We start from the raw sequence: 21,545 nt of genomic DNA, 5'->3' as shown, positions 1-21,545 counted from the left end.
AAAATAGCACTGAAGACATTATGTTTTTACAATTACATGTCATTATCCAATATACCAAAACATGCAGTTTGTGCAGGTATTTCAGGAACATTGAAAATAAAAGGTAATCTCCCACTTTCTTTGCCTCAAACTATTCTGTACAGGGAGTAAAAATGTAGCAAAGGAAGGGCTTGATTAGAATGAATGTTTTACAATACACTTGCTGCCTCCAGCAGACAGCAGCATTTTCATTTTGCTTACCTTGGTGTTACAAAAGTTGAAATTCATAGTCTACAGGTCCCCTCTATCAGTTTTATAGTATTTCAGCTACACACCTAAAGAAACCAACTAATTCTTGTGGGATTACACCTTGAAGTCACTCAATGTAAAGCATTACTGAAGGTGTGCAGTATTATTGAAATGGCTGGAATATTTAGTAGCCAAAACCAAGATACTACAGTGCTTATCACAGAGGTTTTATTGTTTTAGTAGCAGTCAAAATATACTTAGTATAGAAATCGATGTTCATTTGGAAAAAAAAGTACCAAACGAAACTGTAAATGATACTTCACCATATAAATTAATCAGCTTACAGTTTTGGTGGCCGAAATAGCTGTGACTTGACTGCTAATTGCTAATTTGCCAATGTGATATTAAAAGGGCTCTAACCTGATAGCATAATGTTAAATGGGATCCGGATGTCACTTATATTGCAAGTGTTATGAAAACATCCCATAAAAATAGTCAACCAACTACTTTCTCTCCTAGTATGTGCAACAGTGAACATTATGAGCAACAAGCCTGAAACATATAATTCAACTTTTTGATTGAAATTTTTAAACAACTTTCAATTATTCAAGTATTATGGTCCCTATGTACACACTTCTACAAGCCTAGAAAAGATATGGTAGACAATTGAGCACACTACCATCAAATTGTAAGAATTACAAAAATGTCAGGTTTTAAACAGCAAATTGTACCTTAATAGTTTAATTAAAAATAGAAGAGTTAGGTAGACTATTTTGCAAATACAACAGCACACTAGTGTGCTGTATATTAAGGCAATACCTTTAAATGTGCACTTGTCATCTCTAACAAGTTTTATACAATTGCTACCAAGTGAAAGAACTATCATTGTCTTGCAAAACTGAGAAAGAAATACAAAATATCTGGAAGCCTACATTTTCAAAGTACAAAATTAACCTGCAGTCCTTGTGTTGAAATACTATACACAGTACAAACAGTGATTCTCCCCTACAAGATCTCACGAGGATTTCTTAAAGCTGGAGGCAAATTTGAAGGTTTTGACTCTTCATCCAGAAGCACCAAATCTTCAATTTCACTACCTTTGTATTTTCTTTTACATATCTTCACAATAACTTTCTTCTTGAGGAATAATTTCAAAGCTTCTCTTGAAGCCACTGCTTTGGCATTTTCCATACTTTTACCACAGCCAGTACCCAAGTAGACAGACTTGCACCTCAGTTCACAAACTATATTTTCCAGAGAGCTTTTATTTTGAGGCAAGTCTGCAAGTTCCTTCAGGGGAACGAAAGCAACATCTAACGTAGCTTTTACAGACTGAATAGATGAATTTAGAAGTTCTGCATGATTTACATTAGGACTGAAGCCTCCAACAGCAACCAGTTTCCAGGCTACAGCTTTGTAGAGTCTGTTGAAAAAAGGTTGTCTTTCCTTGGCATCTTCGCTGGTTAGCGGTTTGCACAAAGCCTTGGCAGGGCTCTCGCCTGCCTGCGCGCCACTCTTGGAGGCCAGCAGGGAAGCGCCTGCCTGAGCTGCACCCCGGGAGGGCCCCTGCTGAGCTCCGCTGCGGGCGGCCAGCAGCGAGGCGGCCGCCTGGGCGCTGCTCTTGGCAGCCAGCAGCGAGGATCCCGGCTGCGCACCGCTGCGGGCGGCCAGCAGCGAGGCGGCCACCTCCGCGCTGCTCTTGGAGGCCAGCAGCGGGGAGCCCACCTTAGCCGGCCCTTTGGAAGCCAGCAGCAGCGAGGAGCCTACCTGAGTCCCGCTCTTGGGGGCCAGAAGCAGCGAGCTGCTCACCTGAGCGCCGTTCTTGGGCACTGATGCTGGGGCACCCACCTGGGTTTTGGAAGACAGCAATGCAGCACTTGTTTGGGGGGTGCTCTTGGAGGTGGGTGGCACTGCTGCTGCCACTGCTGCTGCCTGTGGGGTGCTCTTGGACGTTGATGGCACTGCTGCTGCCACTGCTGCTGCCTGTGGGGTGCTCTTGGTGGTCACTGGCACTGCTGCTGCCACCCCTGCTGGCTGGGGGGTGCTCTTGGACGTTGGTGGCACCGCTGCTGCCTGTGGGGTGCTCTTGGAGGTCACTGGCACTGCTGCTGCCACTGCTGCTGCCTGCGGGGTGCTCTTGGAGGTTGGTGGTATTGCTGCCTCCACTGCTGCTGCCTGAGGGGCGCTCTTGGCAGCCAGTGGTGCTACACTTACTGAAGTTTTCTTTTCAGGTGATGGCACATTTTCACACTTGCTTTCCTTAGGTGGGCTTGAGCAAGGCTTCTTTCCTGGCTCTTTTTCAGATGCAGGTGGCTTTTTCTCAGCAGTACTTTCAGCATTAGCAGGTTTTCCTTCTGTTTCTATGTCTGAGACTACAACCATTTCTTGATCTGAACTGCAAGTTGACTGGGAAGTTTCTGGATCTTTGCTAGTACCTTTTTCCTGCTTTTTGGGCAAGGTGCTCTCTGTTTCCTTCACTCCTTCTGCCTTGGTTGTTTTCACATCCTTTCCAACACTCTTAGAGTCTCTGCTTTTCTCAACAGCTTGTCTCTTGCATGGCTCCTCTACCCCTTCTGCAAAACAGGTAAAATATGTGATCCTCTTTGATTTCTGCACTATCAAACAGCCATGTAGAGAAAAATAATCTAAAACCTTCTAGCAATATTATCTGTGAATTTAAAGGGTATATATTAGCAATACACTTGAACCATTGTTTCAAGTATTAACCTACAATTTCAGAATTTTGGGTTTTTTTGACAAAATCCGGACAATACTCATGTGAGGTTTCAGATGTTGGTTTGGACCCAAGTATGTATTTCTATTCTTGAAATCCAAACTAAAACTAGCCAACATACATTAAAGAGGCTATCTGATCTAAAAGTAAAGGAAGTGTATTTTGTCTACTAATACCACAAAATATCTTTAGAACATTTGTCTGAGAATTACTTTAAGAAACTCAGTTTCTTACACAGCAACAATGCCTGACTGGCAACAAAGGCAAAGTAACAAGAACATATTTAAGCTGGAGCACAGCAGCCCATATCACAACGCACAAGTTATCAGATTAAACTGCACCAGCTGTAGAAATTCAAAACAACAGCTCTACATCACCAAATGACTATGTACACATTATGTGCATTTTAGAGACATTATATTAGAAAAAGAATAGCACAGAGAGAGGAAACTATTAGCGGGAGTTTAAAAAGTAAATTATTTTGACTACTTTCTAAGCCCGAGGCAAACTGAGAACATTCAGAAACAAGCATTTTCTAGACTCCTATGTATTGTCACAGCTATGATCTGCTAACCATTGCTACTTGATATGCCTCTTTTCTTCACCTTGGCAACCAGTTCGTCTCTCGTGGTGTGGACAGGCGCGTTGGTCACTTGGATGCCTTCGGCCATTTCCAGCGCCCTCTCCATGACCTGCGGCGGGTACCTGGAGGGGCGACAAGAGGAAAGGAGGGAAGGGGCCTCGTCAGGCGGCCGCGCAGCGCCGTCCCCCCGTCCGCCGGCGCGTTCCGCTGAACCCACCGGCATCCCAGGAAGACGTGGTTGGCCCACACCATGGAGAGGGACACCAGGCGCTGCAGCTGGGCGCTGCCCGCCGCCGGCAGCTCCCCCACGTTGCGCAGCAGGAACTCCCGGCGGTACCGCCAGTGGTGCTCAGGCTCGCAGGCCCCGCGCAGCGTCTCTGCCCAGGCCGCCTCTTCCGCCGTCCGCCCCAGGGGCTCGCCCGCCGCCGCCTTCCCCGCCATCGCCGCCGCCGCGGAAACACCCGCCCCGCTGCTTCCGCCCGGCGCGCCGTGAGCTCACATCCGCATGGGCCGGGCCGGAGCGGGCGGGGCGGGAAGGGACGGGAAGGGAAAGGAAGGGAAGGGAAGGGAAGGGAAAGGAAGGGAAGCGAAGCGAAGCGCCCCGGGCCGGTTGGGCCTTGGCGCTCAACCGGAACCGGCCGTGGCCTGTCCCACCCGCACACGTCGGGGTACCGGGGGAAAAGAGGTGCTCTGGGCGCGGCTGCCAGCCCTGCGTTGTGACTGGCGAAAGCGTGAACAAAACTTCTGCTTTACGGGTTGTTTGTGGGGGATCAAGTGGTGTTTTACCTCAGAATCACAGAATCTCTTAGGCTGGAAAAGTCCTCTGAAATCATGGACTCCAGCCTCTGACCGAACACCGCTTTGTCAGCTAGACCACGGCACTAAGTGCCAAGTCCTGTCTGCCTCTAAACACCTCCAGGGATGGTGACTCCACCACCTCCCTGAGCAGCCTGTTCCAATGCTTCACAACATTTCTGTGAAGAAATTCCTCCTAATGTTCAACCTAAACCTCCCCTCGTGCAGCTTAAGACTGTGTCCTTTAGTCTTGTCACTGGTTGCTTGGGGGAAGAGGCCGATCCCCACCTCGGTACAGCCTCCTCTCAGGTAGTTCTAGAGAGACATAAGATCTCCCCTGAGCTTCTGTTCTTCTAACAACCCCTGCTCCCTCAGCCACTCCTAATAATGCTTGTGCTCCAGACCCTTCAGTTTCATTTCACTTCTGTGGCCTTGCTCCACCACCTCAATGGCCTTCCTGAACTGAGTGGCCATAACTGGACACAGCAGTTGAGGTGTGGCTTCACCAGTGCTGAGTACAAAGGGGCAATCCCTTCCCTGCTGGCTGCACTATTTCTGATCCAGGCCGGGATGCCACTAGTCTTCTTGGCCACCTGGGCAAACTGTTGGCTCATGTATTGCTGACTGATGTTCCACCAGCACCCCCAGATCATCTTCCACCAGTGAAAGGAAAAGGACCCTCAGGTCCTTTGCCCTTTTCCTCCTTGGTTTTGTCCATACAATTGGATTTGTTGCCTGGTGTGCAATAGGACAAAATTGCATACTCAAGAGACACAATGACTATTTATTTCAGAATTGCACAAGCCTGGGTGCTCAGTGGTATTCCACAAATCAGGTACACCCCTCCGGACTTTTCGTGCCATTATTGCTACACAGAAGTTTGGAGTTAGTTACTTTCCAAGGGAAGCCCCTCTATTATGCTTGGTTAGTAATTTCCATACAAGTTATGTAACCCCAGCTAACTTCTATCCAATGCTCTGGGGAGGGGTCTTCACCTGGGCAGGGGTATTTTGACCTATAGGCATGAATTCTACTCTTATAAGAAGATAGTTCAGGTATAGGATACATGGACCTTGAGTACTTGGCAAGTTAGAAACGTGTACATAGATGTACATCAATGTCTTAATTTGCTCCATTCTTAAAGCCTGTTAGCTCCTAGATGTCCTTGACTAAGGGATGCTGCCTGTTCTCAATTAGGTCTCCTTTCCTGATGGCTTGCACCAAAGACTTATTCAGACTTAAAATAATCTTGACATATTCCAGGTTTTACAACATTGGCATGTGACAGAAAGTTAGTGGCAAGGGCATGGGTTGTTGTAGCATTTTTGAGGAAGCATTAAATGAGGACTGCTGGCTACAAAGGGTTCAGCTAATTGCTCTTGCATCTCTGTAGGCTGTCTTTAGTTTGCAAAATATTACTCCAGAATTTGATTTAAGACCATTTGAACAATTCTCTGTGAAAAAGGGATAAGCACACTGTGAAAATACCACAAGCTTCAGTCTGAGATAGGGCTTGCTGAATCAGTGCAAAAGAATAAAGAATTCTGAATTCCAAAGGGCTGTCCCTGGAGAGTTGTATTGATTTTTCCTCCTGAATGAAAAGTCTGGGTTTGCTTAAGTTTTCAATTTTTAACACCTACATGTCATCATGAACTGAACTACAGGATAGATTGCATTGAAGGACGGAGTATTTTTCTCCTCAATGACTTAGATGTCTTATTTTGTGGAAATTGTTATGTAGTGGTTTAACTAAGAGTACCTCTACAGAGCAAAAACTGAGGGGTTAAGGAAATGAAGTCAGAAAAAAGAAGTCCAATGCACTTTTGCTCTTTATGCATTGTTAGAATGGAAGTGCTTTTTCTTTGCTTTTCTGGTTAGGCCACGCAATGTTACCTTGTGCATTGGCAGAGAGCAAGGGAATAGTAATGAATGGGATGGGGCTGACAGGAAGAAAAGGGCAGAAAGTTTGTACCCTCTCTGCTGTGGGTGTCTTGGAACAATGGGTTTGTTACTAAACAGTGTCAGAAAGTTTAGAAACTAGTCACCACATCTATTTCGAGGCATTAGTTGTATCAGTCCCATATGTGGTTATCTTGTAATATAATTCCTCAAATACAAGAGAGGCATGGTCTATTACATTAGGGTTTCTGCTGAGGTGAGCTTGTCTCCTAGACCTCTGAGTCTGTGATACCACAATTCTTGACTTCATGGTTCACACAGACCTTGATGGGTGAATGAAATCCTTGGCAAACATAGGTTTGAGTTTGCACCTCAGCCAAGTTCATCCATTCTGCCAGCCTGTTTATGCTCTTCAATGAGCCAGTTTGCTTTCTAATGAAAGGCTGGGACTTGACCCAGGCTTGAGATCCGCCCCTCAGAGAGAGCAGGAATTCAACCAAGCCTGAGTAGCTGCACAGAATTGTCTGTACTCTTGCAGAAGAAGAGCAAGCAGTACAGACAAGGATGTCCTGTCCTCCTCCACAAGCATCTGAGCTGCCAAGTAGACACATTGAGCTGCTCATATACCAGTTAAGGGTGGGAGCTGGGGAGGGTTAGATTCCACAGGATGGTGATAGGAACATTTCATACACTCAGAGGGATCTCCAGAAATCCTCTGGGATTTCATACTCCAGAGAGGGATCTCATATTCTGGTGTTGCTGGGTTAATGACAGCCAAACCACACAGACAGGACTCCACACCTCAGGGCCTTGTGAGTGCTTCCAGTCACCCAGTGTGCATGAGATTATGTGGACTCACATGTGAGTCCTGGGCTCCTGCAGAAGAATTGTTCTAGGGAGTGTTGGAGACTCAGCACATTATCCAGTCTTAGAGTGGCTAAAGGACTGATTAAAAGAACTTACTCTTGCACAGTTTTAGAGGACAAATTAACTGAGAACCATTTCACCTCTTTGCCCGCTGACCTTACGTGTGGACACAAATATTGGTGACATCTGGAGAATAATCAGGAGCAGTTTTGCATGCATGTAGAATGGCTCACAACAGTTTTGGTTGTAGTGAGGAGCTTCTCTAGTCTGGTACCTTTCCGGAGCCCTGTGCTTTAATTTTGGGTTCATTTTCTCTGGTGTTACTGCTGCATCAATGTATTGTTGCTGGTACAAATATGACTTAAAATGAGCCTTTCATCTTCCCTAGCTGCTTTTTTCCAGTCATATTCTTTCTACTTTATTAATGTGTGCTTGAATCACACTGGAAGCAGGATAAATCCTACTCCTGGAGTATGGGATGGTGAGCACAGACAAGCATAGGTGTATACCTGCAGTACTCTGAGCACTAAGAGATATACTGTGTGTCAGGTTGATAAGTATGTGTATTAGAAAAGAGAGAAAATCATTGCTGTTAATTTTGAAAAACAAAACAAGTACGATTTTCATTCTCGCTAGGAAAGGCAATTTTGAGGTTAAACACCTCACTGATGGTGTTAATGCTGTGCATTTAATTTTCAGCATTGGAAGAAAAAGAGATGGTTTTGTTCCCATTAGGGAAGGAACTTCTAAATGCCATGTCGATAGTAGTGTTGTTAGGAGTCATTTGGGGTTTGATAATAGCTGCTTTTGGCAAGATACAACAAAAATCTAAAGGTGAATCATACCAGTGTCTATAAATCACAGTATTGCACCTGCACTTCTTGTATAAGAAGTTTATTTGTGCCTCTATAAACCAGTGAATTATTGTTTCTTCAAAGTCAAGTCCCACTGAAACATAGAGGGCAGTATCTCTCATTGAATTCAATCATGTTCTGTGCAGTTACATTCCCTACTCAACTTAATATGAGAGCTGTGCCCTTAACATCATGCAATGCAAAGGGAGCTCAGAGTTGTTGCCACAGAAAGCCAGTAACAGTGGAATACTACTGGGCTGGTGCAGTGAATCCCCTGAACACCATCTTTGGTTGGTCTCTGCTATATGTAATAAGTAAACTACTGGAGAGCTCTGGTTTGAGCTCATTAGAAATGCAGCTTGAAGAAGGATGGGGCAGAAACGTTTTGTTGTTTCCTGATATCATGTTCTGTGTTCTGCTAGAGCAGATCATCGAAGTTCTCCTACCCAGGCAAGGGACAGCACTTCCACAGAGATGTGTCTGTATGTGCCAAAGTACCCAGTCATTACTGTTCAGTAAACTAATCCTTGGAATAAAAGAAATTATTTGCTAGAAGAGCATTAATTACTATCTAGGCTTGTCAATGGAAACTAGAGTAGATCTGTGTTTTTGTTTCACTACTATTATGCAACTGTTCTTATGCTACCATAAGCACTTCTGGATTACAAAATCATCCACTCTTCTGAGATTGCTCAGCTGAGGAAAATGTATTGTAATTACAGAGTATAAAAACTAAGGGTGGAAAGGAAGGTGAATTCATAACAATTTTCCTTTACACTTACATGCTCTTATTATTAACTTAAACACTATTTTGCATTTAGTAATACATTATACTTTACATATATAACTGCCTACAATAGGGTTGTCAGTTGTTGTTCTTTAAATAAGTTTGTTAAACTTCAACTACAGCTAAAGGTAGCATAACAATTGCTAAATTTTTCTTGCTAAACTATGCCTTAGGTAACATGCCACTTGCCAGAAGTCCACTGCTTGGCATGAAATGTTCCATATTGAGGATGGAAGTTTAGGATGACTTTACTACTAGCAAATATGATCTAAGAAAAAAGGGCTTTTTCTAGGGTAAATTATTGTGGAGAGCTTATATTTGAGGTTCTTAAATGCCTTTATACTCTAGAGCAAACTTGGAATTTGTCAGAAGAAAGCTAAATTGAGGTGTCTGGTCTTCTGACTGCATGGAGCATAATCTACGAGCCTTGAAGAAATGAATTTGCCACGTTCCTGAATTAGGATGTGTCCCTGCCATCCTTACTAGTATTGCAGTCATGTGTTCCCCTGGTGTGGGCCCAAAAGAGACCTCTGTTTGCCACTATGGGCTGGGGTGGGTCTGTGGACTGAGTGAGACTATGGAAATCATCCCCCATGCTCCCCAAAAGCTGCTGTTTTCTCTTTTTCACAGGTTTTTGAGTGTGTCTTATTGGAATGGTGAGGGAACAAGGACCTGACTGAAGGGAAGGAAACAGTAAGTATGGAGGCAAGACTGAAACTGTTGGAAGTGGAAAACCTTAACATGAGAGCAATAGGGACAGGACACTGGGATTAGGTGAGGAAGGAAGGGAAGTCCTCAAGGAGAAACATAGGAGAATGAGTTCAAGGCAATGGAACAAGTACATTAGACAAGGAATCTATATGAGAGAATAGACATGGAGGCTAGTGAGGAAACTAGAAGAATGAGAGCACATTGGTAGAGCTGACAAAATCAAACAGAATCAAATCTTGACTCTGAGAAAAGGGACAAGCTATGATGGGAAGGGGAGCATTGACTGAGGAACCACTGGGATTTGAACAGAGACTTAGAGAAAGGAAAGTTAAAACTCACAAGCACAGAGACATTAGCATTTCAATGACTTTTTTTTTCTTCCATTTCCAATAGTTATATGCTAGGGTAAGTAAAACCAAGAAAATATTCTGACTTTTTAATTTAGAAAAAGATGTTTTCTTGTCTTTTCTGTGTCCTATAAAGGAACAGAAAGAGGTAGAACTACATTTGGTTGCAGAAACCCATCTTGAAAGCCACCTTTAAAGAGTTTTTAGGTAGGAAGCCTCAGGCCTTTGGCAGGCAGCTGTAACCTGGAGTTGGAAAAATCAAGAAAATGGCCTTAGGAATGTTAATGCAAATATTGGCATGAGTTCATTGTAATTCGAGAGGATTCAGGGAAGTCCTAAAAGGGCAAGGAGGTTTTATGTAAAAGAGAATCTATTGTGAGGCTGCAGCATACCTACATTTTATTTGTGTGTGTGCATATCCATGTATACAGCAGGTATGCATGTCTGCATACACACACATATGTAACACAATATACATGTGTGTGAATATATGTTAAAAATCCTGTATTACTGATAATGTGAGTGCCTGTAAATCCAGATATCCCTGATCTTTCAGTTAAGGTATTCATACCTCAGAGGAGAAGCAAAATTACAAATAATGTTTTGCTGGCTTGAGTTACGGATAGGAGCATTACACAAACAGATGCTGTTAAATCATTATACCATGCTGTACCAGTGTGACTTTTGTATGTCCTACATATTTTTCAGACACAAATAACTATTTTAGAAATTATATAAGGAGCTTTCCTGAGAATACAGGCAGCAGTGTCAGATCTAATTTGAATTATAGCTATTTGAAATCATGGTTCTGTTTTTCATTACTGTTATACCAATATCCCTGACAACCTGCAATTTACCTGGTATGAACAGCAGCTCCTGAAAATGTAGAGTTGTTTTGTGTGCTCTGTGCTGTTGTATTTTTGTATATCCTCCCTGTGCATGAGTGATATTTCACATTAATTCCACTGGATGGCACTGAAGGAGACAAGATTGCCTGGAAATATCTCTAGAAGTTGGGTATAATTCCAAAAATTGAGAGTGGCTTACTTTTTCATTCCATTACTGAAACAGACAAATGTGGACCCATTTTCCATCCTGATGTAATAATTTATCAAAATCAGCTCTTAAACACTCCTAGCTGCAGTTCTACATTTTGACAGTAGCAAAATTACAGTGGGGGCAGAGTCAAGGCTTCTGAATCTGAATACCCCTTCTTCCCCAACAAAGGTAAAGGCTGAGAGAAGTGGCTTTGGCCCATTCTGGATTCTTAAGTAAAGATTTACAAAGCATCTGAAAAATTTTGACTCCTGTCCTCCATGGCAATGCTGTTCACTTCTATCCTTATGAGCAAGTGCAAGTATTTTAGTTTTCAAGCTAATTTGAAAAAAAACACTTAGGAAGGCATTCAGGATTAAAAGCTTCCACCTGCTGAGGAAATGTAGTATATTGTTTCAGAGAACCTCCTGAGTTGAAACTCCATCTGCAGTCCCTACACAAGGAGCACTGTTTTTTCCTGGATAAGGAGTTTGCAATTCTGTCTGGAAGGTGCACAATTACACTCTGTCAGTCAGACCTGTAGGAGTCATGGGAGTCATCTTTGACTTCGCTCTTTTTTTGACCTGTTTATCTTGATGGATATGAATTTTATTTCCTTTTCTTCTCCAAAGTATCTTCTTATCTTTGTTCACATCACAGATATGCCTTTTAAGGCTTTTGTTATGTCTCATCCTGCTTATGACAGCTGCTTTTTTTTTTTTTTTTTTTTTTTTCCCAGGCCTGACCTGACCTGTCAAAAAGGTCCCTTGAAACACTATTCTTGCACTTATCTCCCTGGCCTATTTTTGTGGTTCCTTTTTGTACTTACCTCTTTAGTGTATCCCCATAGATTTCCCTCTCTCTGCAAACCCTGTAGCCCTCTGAGAATGCAGTTTGACAATTTTTTTGGCAGCTGTGCTGGCCTAAGACAGTTTTTGCTCCCAGCCATCCCTGCTTGTCTCTTTGATATGCCCGCTGGTTTGCTGGCACAGTTGTTTTGTTCAGCTGTGTGATAAACCAGATTAGGAACCTGATTTGGCTGAAAAATAGCATGGGGGAGGGAGGAGAGGAGCCTTTTACAACCAACTTATTTCTCCAATATGAGGCAGTTGGGCCTGCAGCAGGGACAAGCGGTGAGAGATGCAGGGCTGCGGAGCAGCCATGGCTTGTGCTGGTTTGTGTAGGGCTGTTGCCAGCTGTTGGGCTGTGATTCTGATGTTAAGCCAAGCTCATGGCTGCCTGCTGCCAGCAGGGTGCTGCTGCAGCTCCTTCCTCAGCCCCCAGCATGGGCTGGTTCCTGTCCCTTCCCTGGTGCCAGCACAGGTGCTTATCCCACCCAAGTGAGCCGGCTATGGGAGCTAACCCAGCACAGAAGCACTCACTCCTTCTGAAGCCTTTCCTGGTTATTGTTTCAGGAGCCCATGGAGCCCACCCACTCAGCAGCACCTGGGTACTCTGTCAGCTCAGCTTGGGCCTCAATTGCACCACAGCACTTCACAACTTTGTCTTTTCCTGTCGTTGCCTGTCCTCTCTGTCTCCATATCTACTCCATCTGCTTTTCTCGTTGCTGTGTTAATGATGTCCTTTTGGTCACCCTCAACATATGGAATACACTCCCTGGAGCAATTGCTGCATCTTTCAGATCTCTCAAGATTTTCTATTACCATGACACATACTATAAACTGCCAGCAGATAATGCCCAGTTTAGCTGCTTGTAGGAATTTTGGATTTTGTTACTACACTTAATGTGTCCATGTGTTAACTTGAAACAGGCACAGTCTATCAGTTTATTTGATAAGCTAAAAGAGATTAAATAGAATATATATATATTTGGGGTTTTTAAATTTTTTTTAAGAGAAAAAATTCCCAAAGCTATGTCCTGGAGGAGATGTATTTCCCTAAGGTCATATATAAATATCAAAGGATTATTTTCTGTTGCTTTCACACCTTGGATCATCATTCATGCTTGTGCAAATGGACATAGCATTGCTACTAAGCAGTTTACAGTAACATCTTACAGAATTGTAAATTAGTGCCCCAGAGATATGATAGCAGAGAGTCAGCACTTACATGGGCAGCTGAGCATAGAGATTTAGGAATTTCTTTCCACCTAGCTGTTTCTACTGTTTGGGTCCTTTTTAGACACATGTAGAAGCATATCCTAAAAATATTTCATCCTAGTATCTTGGTGTGCTAAGCATTCTTTTTCCCATTCAGTTATATAGAAGAATAGAAAAACAGCAATGAGCAGAGCAGCATATTGCCTTGGAAGCAATAAAATAAAATTTTCTGTGTTTGCTATTTAAAAAAACAAGGAACACAACAGGGGGCACCTCTGCACCATGCAACAGAGCACAGGACAGCATATATTCATCGAGTTACTTGTGGAATAGGAGACAGCAGCTGTAGACTTGTGTATGAGTGCTGTTGCACCCAAAGTACTTAACCCTGTGGTAGGTGGTGTTAATTAGATTGGACATGGTGCTAATTAGGTCAGATACAACATTGTGGTAACACGCAAATACACAGTGCTGTGAGTCCAGCTCAGACCTGGCTGGAGGATTCTGCACAAACTGCTGCACGAGCCCATATGTGTGCAGCCAGAGAGAGATATTGTTTGCTCATGGCCTCTTGTTCATTACCCCTGTAGGGTTTAGCTTCAGTAACAGATGCATTTGCCACATACAGGTGTCAGATGTGGCTTTGTTCCAGAGTTTACCTCCCTCTTGGTAAAAACAGAAGATGCACTTTTTAGTGTGTTTTTCAGGCTCTGAGTTGTTGCTGTGGAATAATGGGCATCCAACATAGCTGCTTCTTAAAACCTGTTTTACTTTTCATTCTGTTTTACTTCCTAATTAAGGCTGTAAGTACTGAGAGGAGCAGGAAAGAAGGGGATGGTAATTTTTTCAGTCACCAGAAGTTTATAGAAATTATGAATATCTGCTGCAAGGTCATGGAGGCAGACAGCAGTATGACAAAGAGCAAAGCACATTCTCCTCCAGTACATTTATCAGGAGACTTGCCTTCCCCCTTGAGTGAGACAAAGCAATGTTTCAGATTGGAGATACAATCATGACTGCAACATAAATTCTGTGTCTATGTAACTGCATGGCAAATATATCCCCAAAGCACTGACTGCAGAATTGCTGTCTTTGAGTAACTGTTTAATATATGTATAAACATAGCATTCTTTCAAAATTTGAACATTCAAGTTGATGTTTGTAGGAAGGTTAGTGCTTTTTTGTAAGAACAAGGTAAGCTGAAGAAGCATTGTTCAAGAGGCAGTGTTCAGAATGACCTGTGGGATAAAGGATATTACAAAATCTTTCTCCTTTTTTTTGTATTTTTTAAAGGATCTCATGTAGTCGTTCTGGCAACTTCTCTCTGTTGTTTCATTTCCATTTGACAGATAGATGAGACAGAGGTTTGATTAGAATGTCCTGAGCTATCAGTAATAACTAGGAAAGACTAGTGAAAATGTAGGCCCTGTCTGTAAGGAAATGGAATGTGGTTATCTAGTGTATGGAGAAAGCTGAGGTAAGCAACAACTTTTTTGCCTCAGTCTTCACTGACAGGTTCTCCAGCCACAGTGCCCAAGTTACAGAGGGCAGAGACAGGGACTCAAAGAAAGAAGATTGGGTTCTGCTCTAGGAGATCAGGTTTTGAGAACCTGAAGGTGCCCAAGTTCATGGGACCAGATACATCCACAGGTCCTGAGGGAAGTGGCAGAGGAAGTGGCTAAGCCACTGTCCATTGTATTTGAGAAGCTGTGACAGTTTGGTGAAGTTTTTCCTCTGAATGGAAAAGGGGAAGTGTAATCCTCATTTTTAAAAATGGAGAAAAGGAAGATGTAGGGGACTAGGGGCCAGTCAGTCTCACCTTGGTATCTCGCAAGATCACAGAGCAGATCCACCTGCAAACTACCCTATGGCACATGGAAAATAAGGAAATGATTGGTGACAGCCAGCATGACTTCACTAAGGACAAATCTGACAAATTTGTTGGCCTTCTGCAATGGGATAACAGCATTGGTGGAAAAGAGAAGAGCTGACATCATCTATCTGGTCTTGTGCAAAGCATTTGACACTGTCCTGTACAATAGCCCTGTTGGTAAACTGGAGGGATACAGGTTTGATGGATGGACCAGCTGGCAGATAAGGATGTGGCTGGATAGTCTCACTCAAAAGAGTTGTGGTCAATGCCCAATGTCCAGATGGAGTGGTGCTCCTCAGAGGTCTGTATTGGGACAGGCACTGTTTAACACCTTGGCAAGGTGACATAGAGAGGGATGTTGGGGGCACCCTTAGCAAGTTTGCTGACAGCACCAAACTCTGTGGTGCAGTTGACACACTGCAGGGAAGGGATGCACTGGGGGACCTGGGCGGGCTCCAGACATGGGACTCTGCAAACCTCATGGAGTTCAACAAAGCCAAGTGCAACACTGTGTGTGTGTGGGCAATCCCAGGCATGAATACAGGCTGGGCAGGGAAGGGATTGAGAGCAGCCCTGAAGAGAAGGACTTGGGGGCATGGGTGGATGAGAAGATTGACATGAGCCAAAAAATGTGCACTTGCACCCCAAAAAGCCAAAAGTGTCCTGGGCTGCACCAAAAGCTGTGGAGGGATAGAATGTAAGAGAATAGTGCAGAAGGTAATCTCATATGTGAGGAGTTGCAGCTGTACCAATCACCAAAGATTAGGAACAGGCCTGTCCTTAATAGGCCACAGCTGTGTCCAGTAAGAAGACGAGTGCTACAAAAGATTGGGTTAGCTGAGTGAGGAGAGATGCAGTTTGTTGGCTGTGCTGTGAAGAAGGAGTCAGTGCTGTGAAGAGCTGACCATGAGAAATCACTGAGAAGGTGTGGGAGCTTTTGCAATGAGGTGACAATAAAAAGCAGCATGGCTGACAGGGTGAGAGAGGGGATTCTACCTCCACTCTGCTGTCATGAGACACCACTTGGAATGCTACATCCAGCTCTGGGGTCCCCCACATAAGAAGGATGTGGGCCTGTTGGAGTGAGTCCAGAGGAGAGCAGGAGGTTTAGGAGGCTGAAGCACCTCTCCTGTGAGGAAAGATCAAGGGAGCTGGGGTTGTTCAGCCTGGAGAACAGAAGGCTCTGGGGAGACCTGATTATTGCCTTTGAACGCACAGGGGGGCTGTAAGAAAGCTGGGAGAGGCTTTTCACAAGGACATGTAGTGATAGGACAAGGAGGAATGGCTTTGAACTGAAAGGGGTTAGGTTTAGATTGGATATTAGGAAAAAGTTCATTATTATAAGGGTGGTGAGGCACTGGAACAGGTTGCTTTGAGCAGTTGTGGATGCCCCGTCCCTGGAAGCGTTCAGATCAGGTTGGATGAGGCTCTGAGAAATCTGGTCTAGTGAAGGGCATCTCTGTGCATGGCATGAGGGCTGGAACTGGCTGGTCTTCAAGGTCCCTTCCAACCCAAACAGTGCTATAGTCTATGATAATTGACCTGTGGGAAGTCAGCAAGCAACTATGTTGCTTAATATATTTGGACACAATGGATTAAGATATGACACCTGTGAAATGATGGCAATTATGAGAATTCATAGCTTTTTGATATTGGTATGGTTGCTCCTGGCACTTTTTAAATTGTTTAATGTCACAGAGAGTGATGCAGTTCCCTGAAGATTTGAGCAATTGTAAACTTCATAATGTCATCAACGAATTTTTTCTTATTCAAGGTATGGCAGTGATAGTGACCACTTCATAACACAAACATAGATTTTAAAAAATAATATTGCTTAGAAAAAGGCACACACAGAGTAAGTTATCAAAAGTTGGGTATTTTAAATTTTCTAAAATTCTTTTTGATGTTATCTTCAATTAGATTTTTTTTTCCACTGTGCCTGCCAGAAAAATATATGCATGCACAGCTAGATATCTCTGACTTTTAAAGTCATGGCACTTTGCAAAATGCTTTTAAAGAGAGAAACACAAAAGCCAACATTATCCATGAAAACTACGTAAATATTTATAAGCAGTATATGTTTGATTTCTGTTCTTTTCAAAATTTATTTATTTATTTTAAAAATCCATCTGCTGCTACCAGATGATAAATATTTAAATCAAATTTGTGCCTGGGATACAAGGGCACTATTTCTTCCTGAAGGGACATAATAAATTTGATACTGTAGGCCCAGCCTCAGTTCCCCAGCTCAAACAGCATAGCAGGCACTTTGTTGGGGTACATTTATAGGCTTGTATGAAAAAGATTCCTGTCTGGTAGGCTGTAAACAAGTGATCATTTTGCCTAATCTCTTTCAGGAGATTTTCTAGAGGCTGGACTGGAAAATGTCTCCTGGGAAAATACCTCATTTTGCCTGAAAGACTCCAAGCAGTGGTGACTTACCACCTCCTCAGGTAAGTTGTTCATTGTTCCAATGTCTAGTTACCTCCACTGCTAAGAAATCACATCATTTCAATCCTGAATTTGTCAGACTCCAGTTTCCATTCATTATGTCTTCTTATGTTTCTGTCTGCAAGACTGAAAAGCTCATCCTACAATCAAGTACCTTTTCTGTGTATTATCTGGGTACAGTGATCCAGTCACCACTCTTCTCTGACAGATTTAATAGATGTCTTAAACCTTATACCTTAGGTGTTAGTTTTCAACCTCTGGATCATTTTTTCTGCCCTCTGAATTTTTTTTCTAGTGCTTATATATCCAACTTGAATCATGGGCACTGCTTTTTCTGATGCTGTGTGTAGGGCAAGGTCATATCTTAATAGTTACTCCCTTTTTCATACAGAGGAAAATCAGTTATTGTGTATTACAGCTGACATTTGCTGATACGTTGCATGTATCAATAGATTGGTTGATAAAGTGTCTGGAACTGTGGAGGTCTGACACTTGCATTCTCAATGTGTGCTTGTACAGGTGTATGACTTTTAATTCCTGTGGTAGAGAATTATAAAATCACAGAAATGTTTGGGAAGGATATGTGCAAATCATCTAGTCCAGCTCTGTGCTTGATGCAGGCTGTTGCCAACATTCACTTAGGAATGGACCTCCTTGGTAAATCTGAAAATTTTGTCCACAGCTCCTCCAACTCCTTATCTACCACACCTTTTTCTTATTGCACTATCAGACAGGCAAATCTTATTCAGCTCTAACATGAACTCAATCAGGGAACACCGCCATCAGGAAGAAAAATACCTTTTACTTCTCCAGATTTCTTGAGTTTAATTAGGCATTCATCCTGTCTTACATAGGCTATATGACTGTGGATGCTGGGACACAAATGGTAAAAGGGAGATAGGAGCATTCAAGGGGAAGTGCTTATGCAGCACAGCTTTCTAATGTAACCACAATGCTTGCAGTTTGCCAGTACAAAAAAAGTGAGATCATTCTGATTCTCTCCCTCCTCCTTGGCCATTCATTTCCACTTTTTCTGGTAGCCATGGCAAGCTGAACTAGAAGAAAATATACATCACCATAAAAAGTAAGTAATTACTGAGTAGTTTATTGAGTAGCAGTGCCAGTTGGGACAGACTTGTGTGGAGCAGCTCTTTTCAGTGGCAGCTAACTGTTTAGTTGGCTTTGCTGCAATGAGAGATTTCATCTCTGAAGTACAGTTCCATAGCAGTTTATCCTTATCTAAGTCAGAGCTATCGTGGTTGGTCTGGTACTTTTACAGCTGAGCAGGAGGCTGGTCCAGGGAGCTTTGCAGCCAAGAACTAAGCTTGAACTAAACCCCAAAAAATCCTGCTGGTTCTCCACTCATTTCAGGGAGTTCATGTATCTGAAAATGAATTGCTCTTTTATTAAGTTTTAAACTTGTGACCTGACCTGATGGTAGTGTGCTGGTACATGTGGTGGGAAGGGAGAAGGGCTGGATTGGCAATCTCTGTCCTCAGACATGGACAATGTCCATGATTACCTTTTTTGTTTCCTGAAGCGTATTATTGATATGAATTTTTGTGTTCCCAGTAGGTCTTAAGATTATTGTAAAATGATGAAAGAGACCTGTCTTGCATGTAAACATGCAGGGTCAATATTCTGCGGATCATTCTGGACTTGGTGATTATTGAATGACAGCTTGTGTTTGCAGGGTCTGACTCAGTGACTGAGATGGTCTCTTCCATTCTTACATTTTTAGCTGTACCTATGCTAAGAGTACCCTAGTGTTAAAACTGTTAAGAACTACTTTTTCTTAATTTGACATTAGTTAGCCACTTTCTAATTTGTTGCATTTGGTACTATTCCATCTTCACTGCTGTATTAGTTTAACAGCAGAGTGAGAGAGAAAGAAAGAGAGCATTTTTGCTCTGAGTTGTGCTAAAGGTTTTCCCCAAATGCAGCCATTAGAGACCAGCTGCAGACAAAACAGCACAGGCAGTTGATTTTTCAACAATGTTAGATTTTGAGCTCCTGTCTGCAGTAATTAATTAGCTCCATTGCTGAGCTGGCTCCCTGCGGGACTGCGTGATCATTAGTGCCAAAGCCAGGAAGGGAGCATGAACTCCCAAACCCCTGAGAAGCTACTGCAGCAACTCTTGTCATCTATAGAGCATTTCAAGTGACACTGGTAGAAAAGATTCACTTTCTCATCTGTATGAAGGCCTTGCTCAGATTCAGTAAGACTGCTGGCTGGGACCAGGCAAATCTTCCTGGGCAAGATTTTGTCAAAGGCTATCCAAAACCCAAAGGGTTGCTCTCAGCTAATTCATCTTAATTTTGTGGATATGTAGAGAGAATTATAGAAGACTTGAGAGACATCAGGGTACAAATCAATGGTGATGTACAGTACTGGGGCTGCTGTGCCAAAAGCTAGCCCAGAACCAAGTATCTGTCAGCTAAAAGTAAAACTTGGATACAGCAGAGACACAGATTAATCCAAACATGCCAAGATGAAAGTGCTGGCATGAAATTACACAACTTCCTTCAGGTGCAGAAAACCAGCAGACACTGAGATTATTTACAAATCACTTTTATGAATTACTTTTTGTAGGCTTGGGATGCGGTGTAATATAGTTTAATCTCTTCTCTCATTCCCCATGCTTGTTTCAGAAGAGAACAAGAAATTTAATCCAAACAAAGGATTAAGAAATTTCAATAACTGGACTATTGCCATTATTGAAACAATGGACCAGCTCTTTAAATGCTTGTTCTTGATTGAATTGAAGTCAATGACTACATCAGAGGGACCAGAGCTGGAATGCAGAAAAGAGGAAATGAAAAGTCTATAAGTGATACACAATTATTTTACCTATTATGCATTTCTAGCAATGCATTGCGTAAACAAAGCAGCTCTGAGAAAGGATCTCTCCTCACTGGAGAATAAAGTTAGGGAAAACTTTTGAGAGATGGACAGAGGAAAGAGAAATGAGATTTAATATAGATAAATGTAAGGTAATACACCTGGGAAGAAATAATAATCATCCTGTATGCGAAATCAGGAGCTGCTCTTTAGAAAACAGTAATAGAGAGGAAGGCCTGGGAGCAGTGGTTTATAATTAATTATTGCAGACAGGAACTCAAAACCTAACACTGGGGCAAAACCCAAATACATTCTTATTCTGGGCCAGCACCAGAGGCTTGTTTCTACAGTGAGTGCACAGAGATCAGGGAGCTGGCAACAACACAAGCAAAATATTAAACTTATGGCTATGATGTTATTAATTCCATTTATAAGCTACAGACTTGACTGCTGATACCCAAGCTTGTGGTTTTCTATTTGCTGAATACAGTAAAACAATGAAACATGTCTAAGATAAAAATTGCTGATGAGTTTGTAGAAGGGTACCTTTTTTTTTCTTGTTCTCATATTTAAATGCAGAACTGTGGCTTAAAAATTATGAGATTTAGCCTAGACAAGATGGTGGAAGCAAACCCCCATTCCTAAACAAACACATTACATTTGAAAACAGTATAGAGAGAATTAAAACAATGTAACAATTCCATTACTCAGTGAAAGGGAATCTGTTGGCAAGAAGCGAAGGCCAAATGTAGAGCTATGCTATTATTTAGGTGAGAAATGTTGGTCAGTAAATGCATTTAGCAGGTAGAAAAGAAAGCTATTACAAGTAAGTGTGTTCCACCAAAACCAGATGAACGTTGCTGTGCTGAGAACACAGTGTCATGTGAAAGCCTGCCAGACAACCCAGACAGGGTGCCATGAAGAGCTGTCTGATTGCAAGACCTGATGGCTGTGTATTTAGAAGTTCACAACTTGAGGATCACAATGAAACACAAATTGATTCTAGTCCTAGAAAAGGAAAGGAGGAAAACCCTAGCAAGATATGTAGAATATTAAAGATTTACAGGATTATTTCCTCTTATTTGTGCTGTGAGCTAGTATCACAGGGTAATCCTGTCTTTGATTCCTTACAGGCCATGCTAGAAAGATGGCACCTCTCCCCACTATAAGGCAGCCTTGGCGTGGTATAATTTCTTCCCAGGCTGACACCACCAGGCTGTATGCAAGCACAGAAAGAGGAATTCATTATCCCACAGACAACTTTTCCTCCTCCTGGGAAAATAATGGTGGATCATTTCTAGCCCTATATGTAAAAGCTTTTTTTCTTTAATAAGTGTAAAAACAAGTAACTATTTATTAAATATGAAAAAGAAAAAAATCCCAAAAAAATAAATGCTCTCAAAACTGACTTTTCATCTTCTATCTGAGAAGGCATATAAAACTACATAATTAGTGAGGGAAGGATCATTCCCTTTCTCC

At 42.6% G+C, this 21,545-nt stretch overlaps 1 protein-coding gene across 2 annotated transcripts; it reads right to left on the bottom strand.

Annotated features, from left to right (window-relative positions):
* Positions 1-434: 434 nt before the first annotated feature.
* On the bottom strand, positions 435-3,986 carry CDKN2AIP (CDKN2A interacting protein). 2 transcript variants are annotated; one of them, XM_058803593.1, is made up of 3 exons: positions 3,763-3,986; positions 3,537-3,667; positions 435-2,801 (listed from the first exon to the last, which is right to left on the bottom strand). In XM_058803593.1, exons 1-3 carry the CDS (start codon positions 3,984-3,986, stop codon positions 1,234-1,236), a joined length of 1,923 nt encoding a protein of 640 aa, XP_058659576.1. In that variant the 3' UTR covers positions 435-1,233. The 2 variants fall into 2 exon arrangements, with proteins under 2 accessions (XP_058659576.1, XP_058659578.1); XM_058803595.1 differs by having other exon boundaries at positions 3,568-3,667; positions 3,763-3,954.
* Positions 3,987-21,545: the final 17,559 nt, after the last annotated feature.

Source organism: Ammospiza caudacuta, chromosome 4 (assembly GCF_027887145.1).
Source record: "Ammospiza caudacuta isolate bAmmCau1 chromosome 4, bAmmCau1.pri, whole genome shotgun sequence".
NCBI classification, from domain to species: Eukaryota; Metazoa; Chordata; class Aves; order Passeriformes; family Passerellidae; genus Ammospiza; species Ammospiza caudacuta.
Note: the sequence above shows the minus strand (reverse complement) of the source record. Positions and strands in the feature narration are given on the sequence as shown.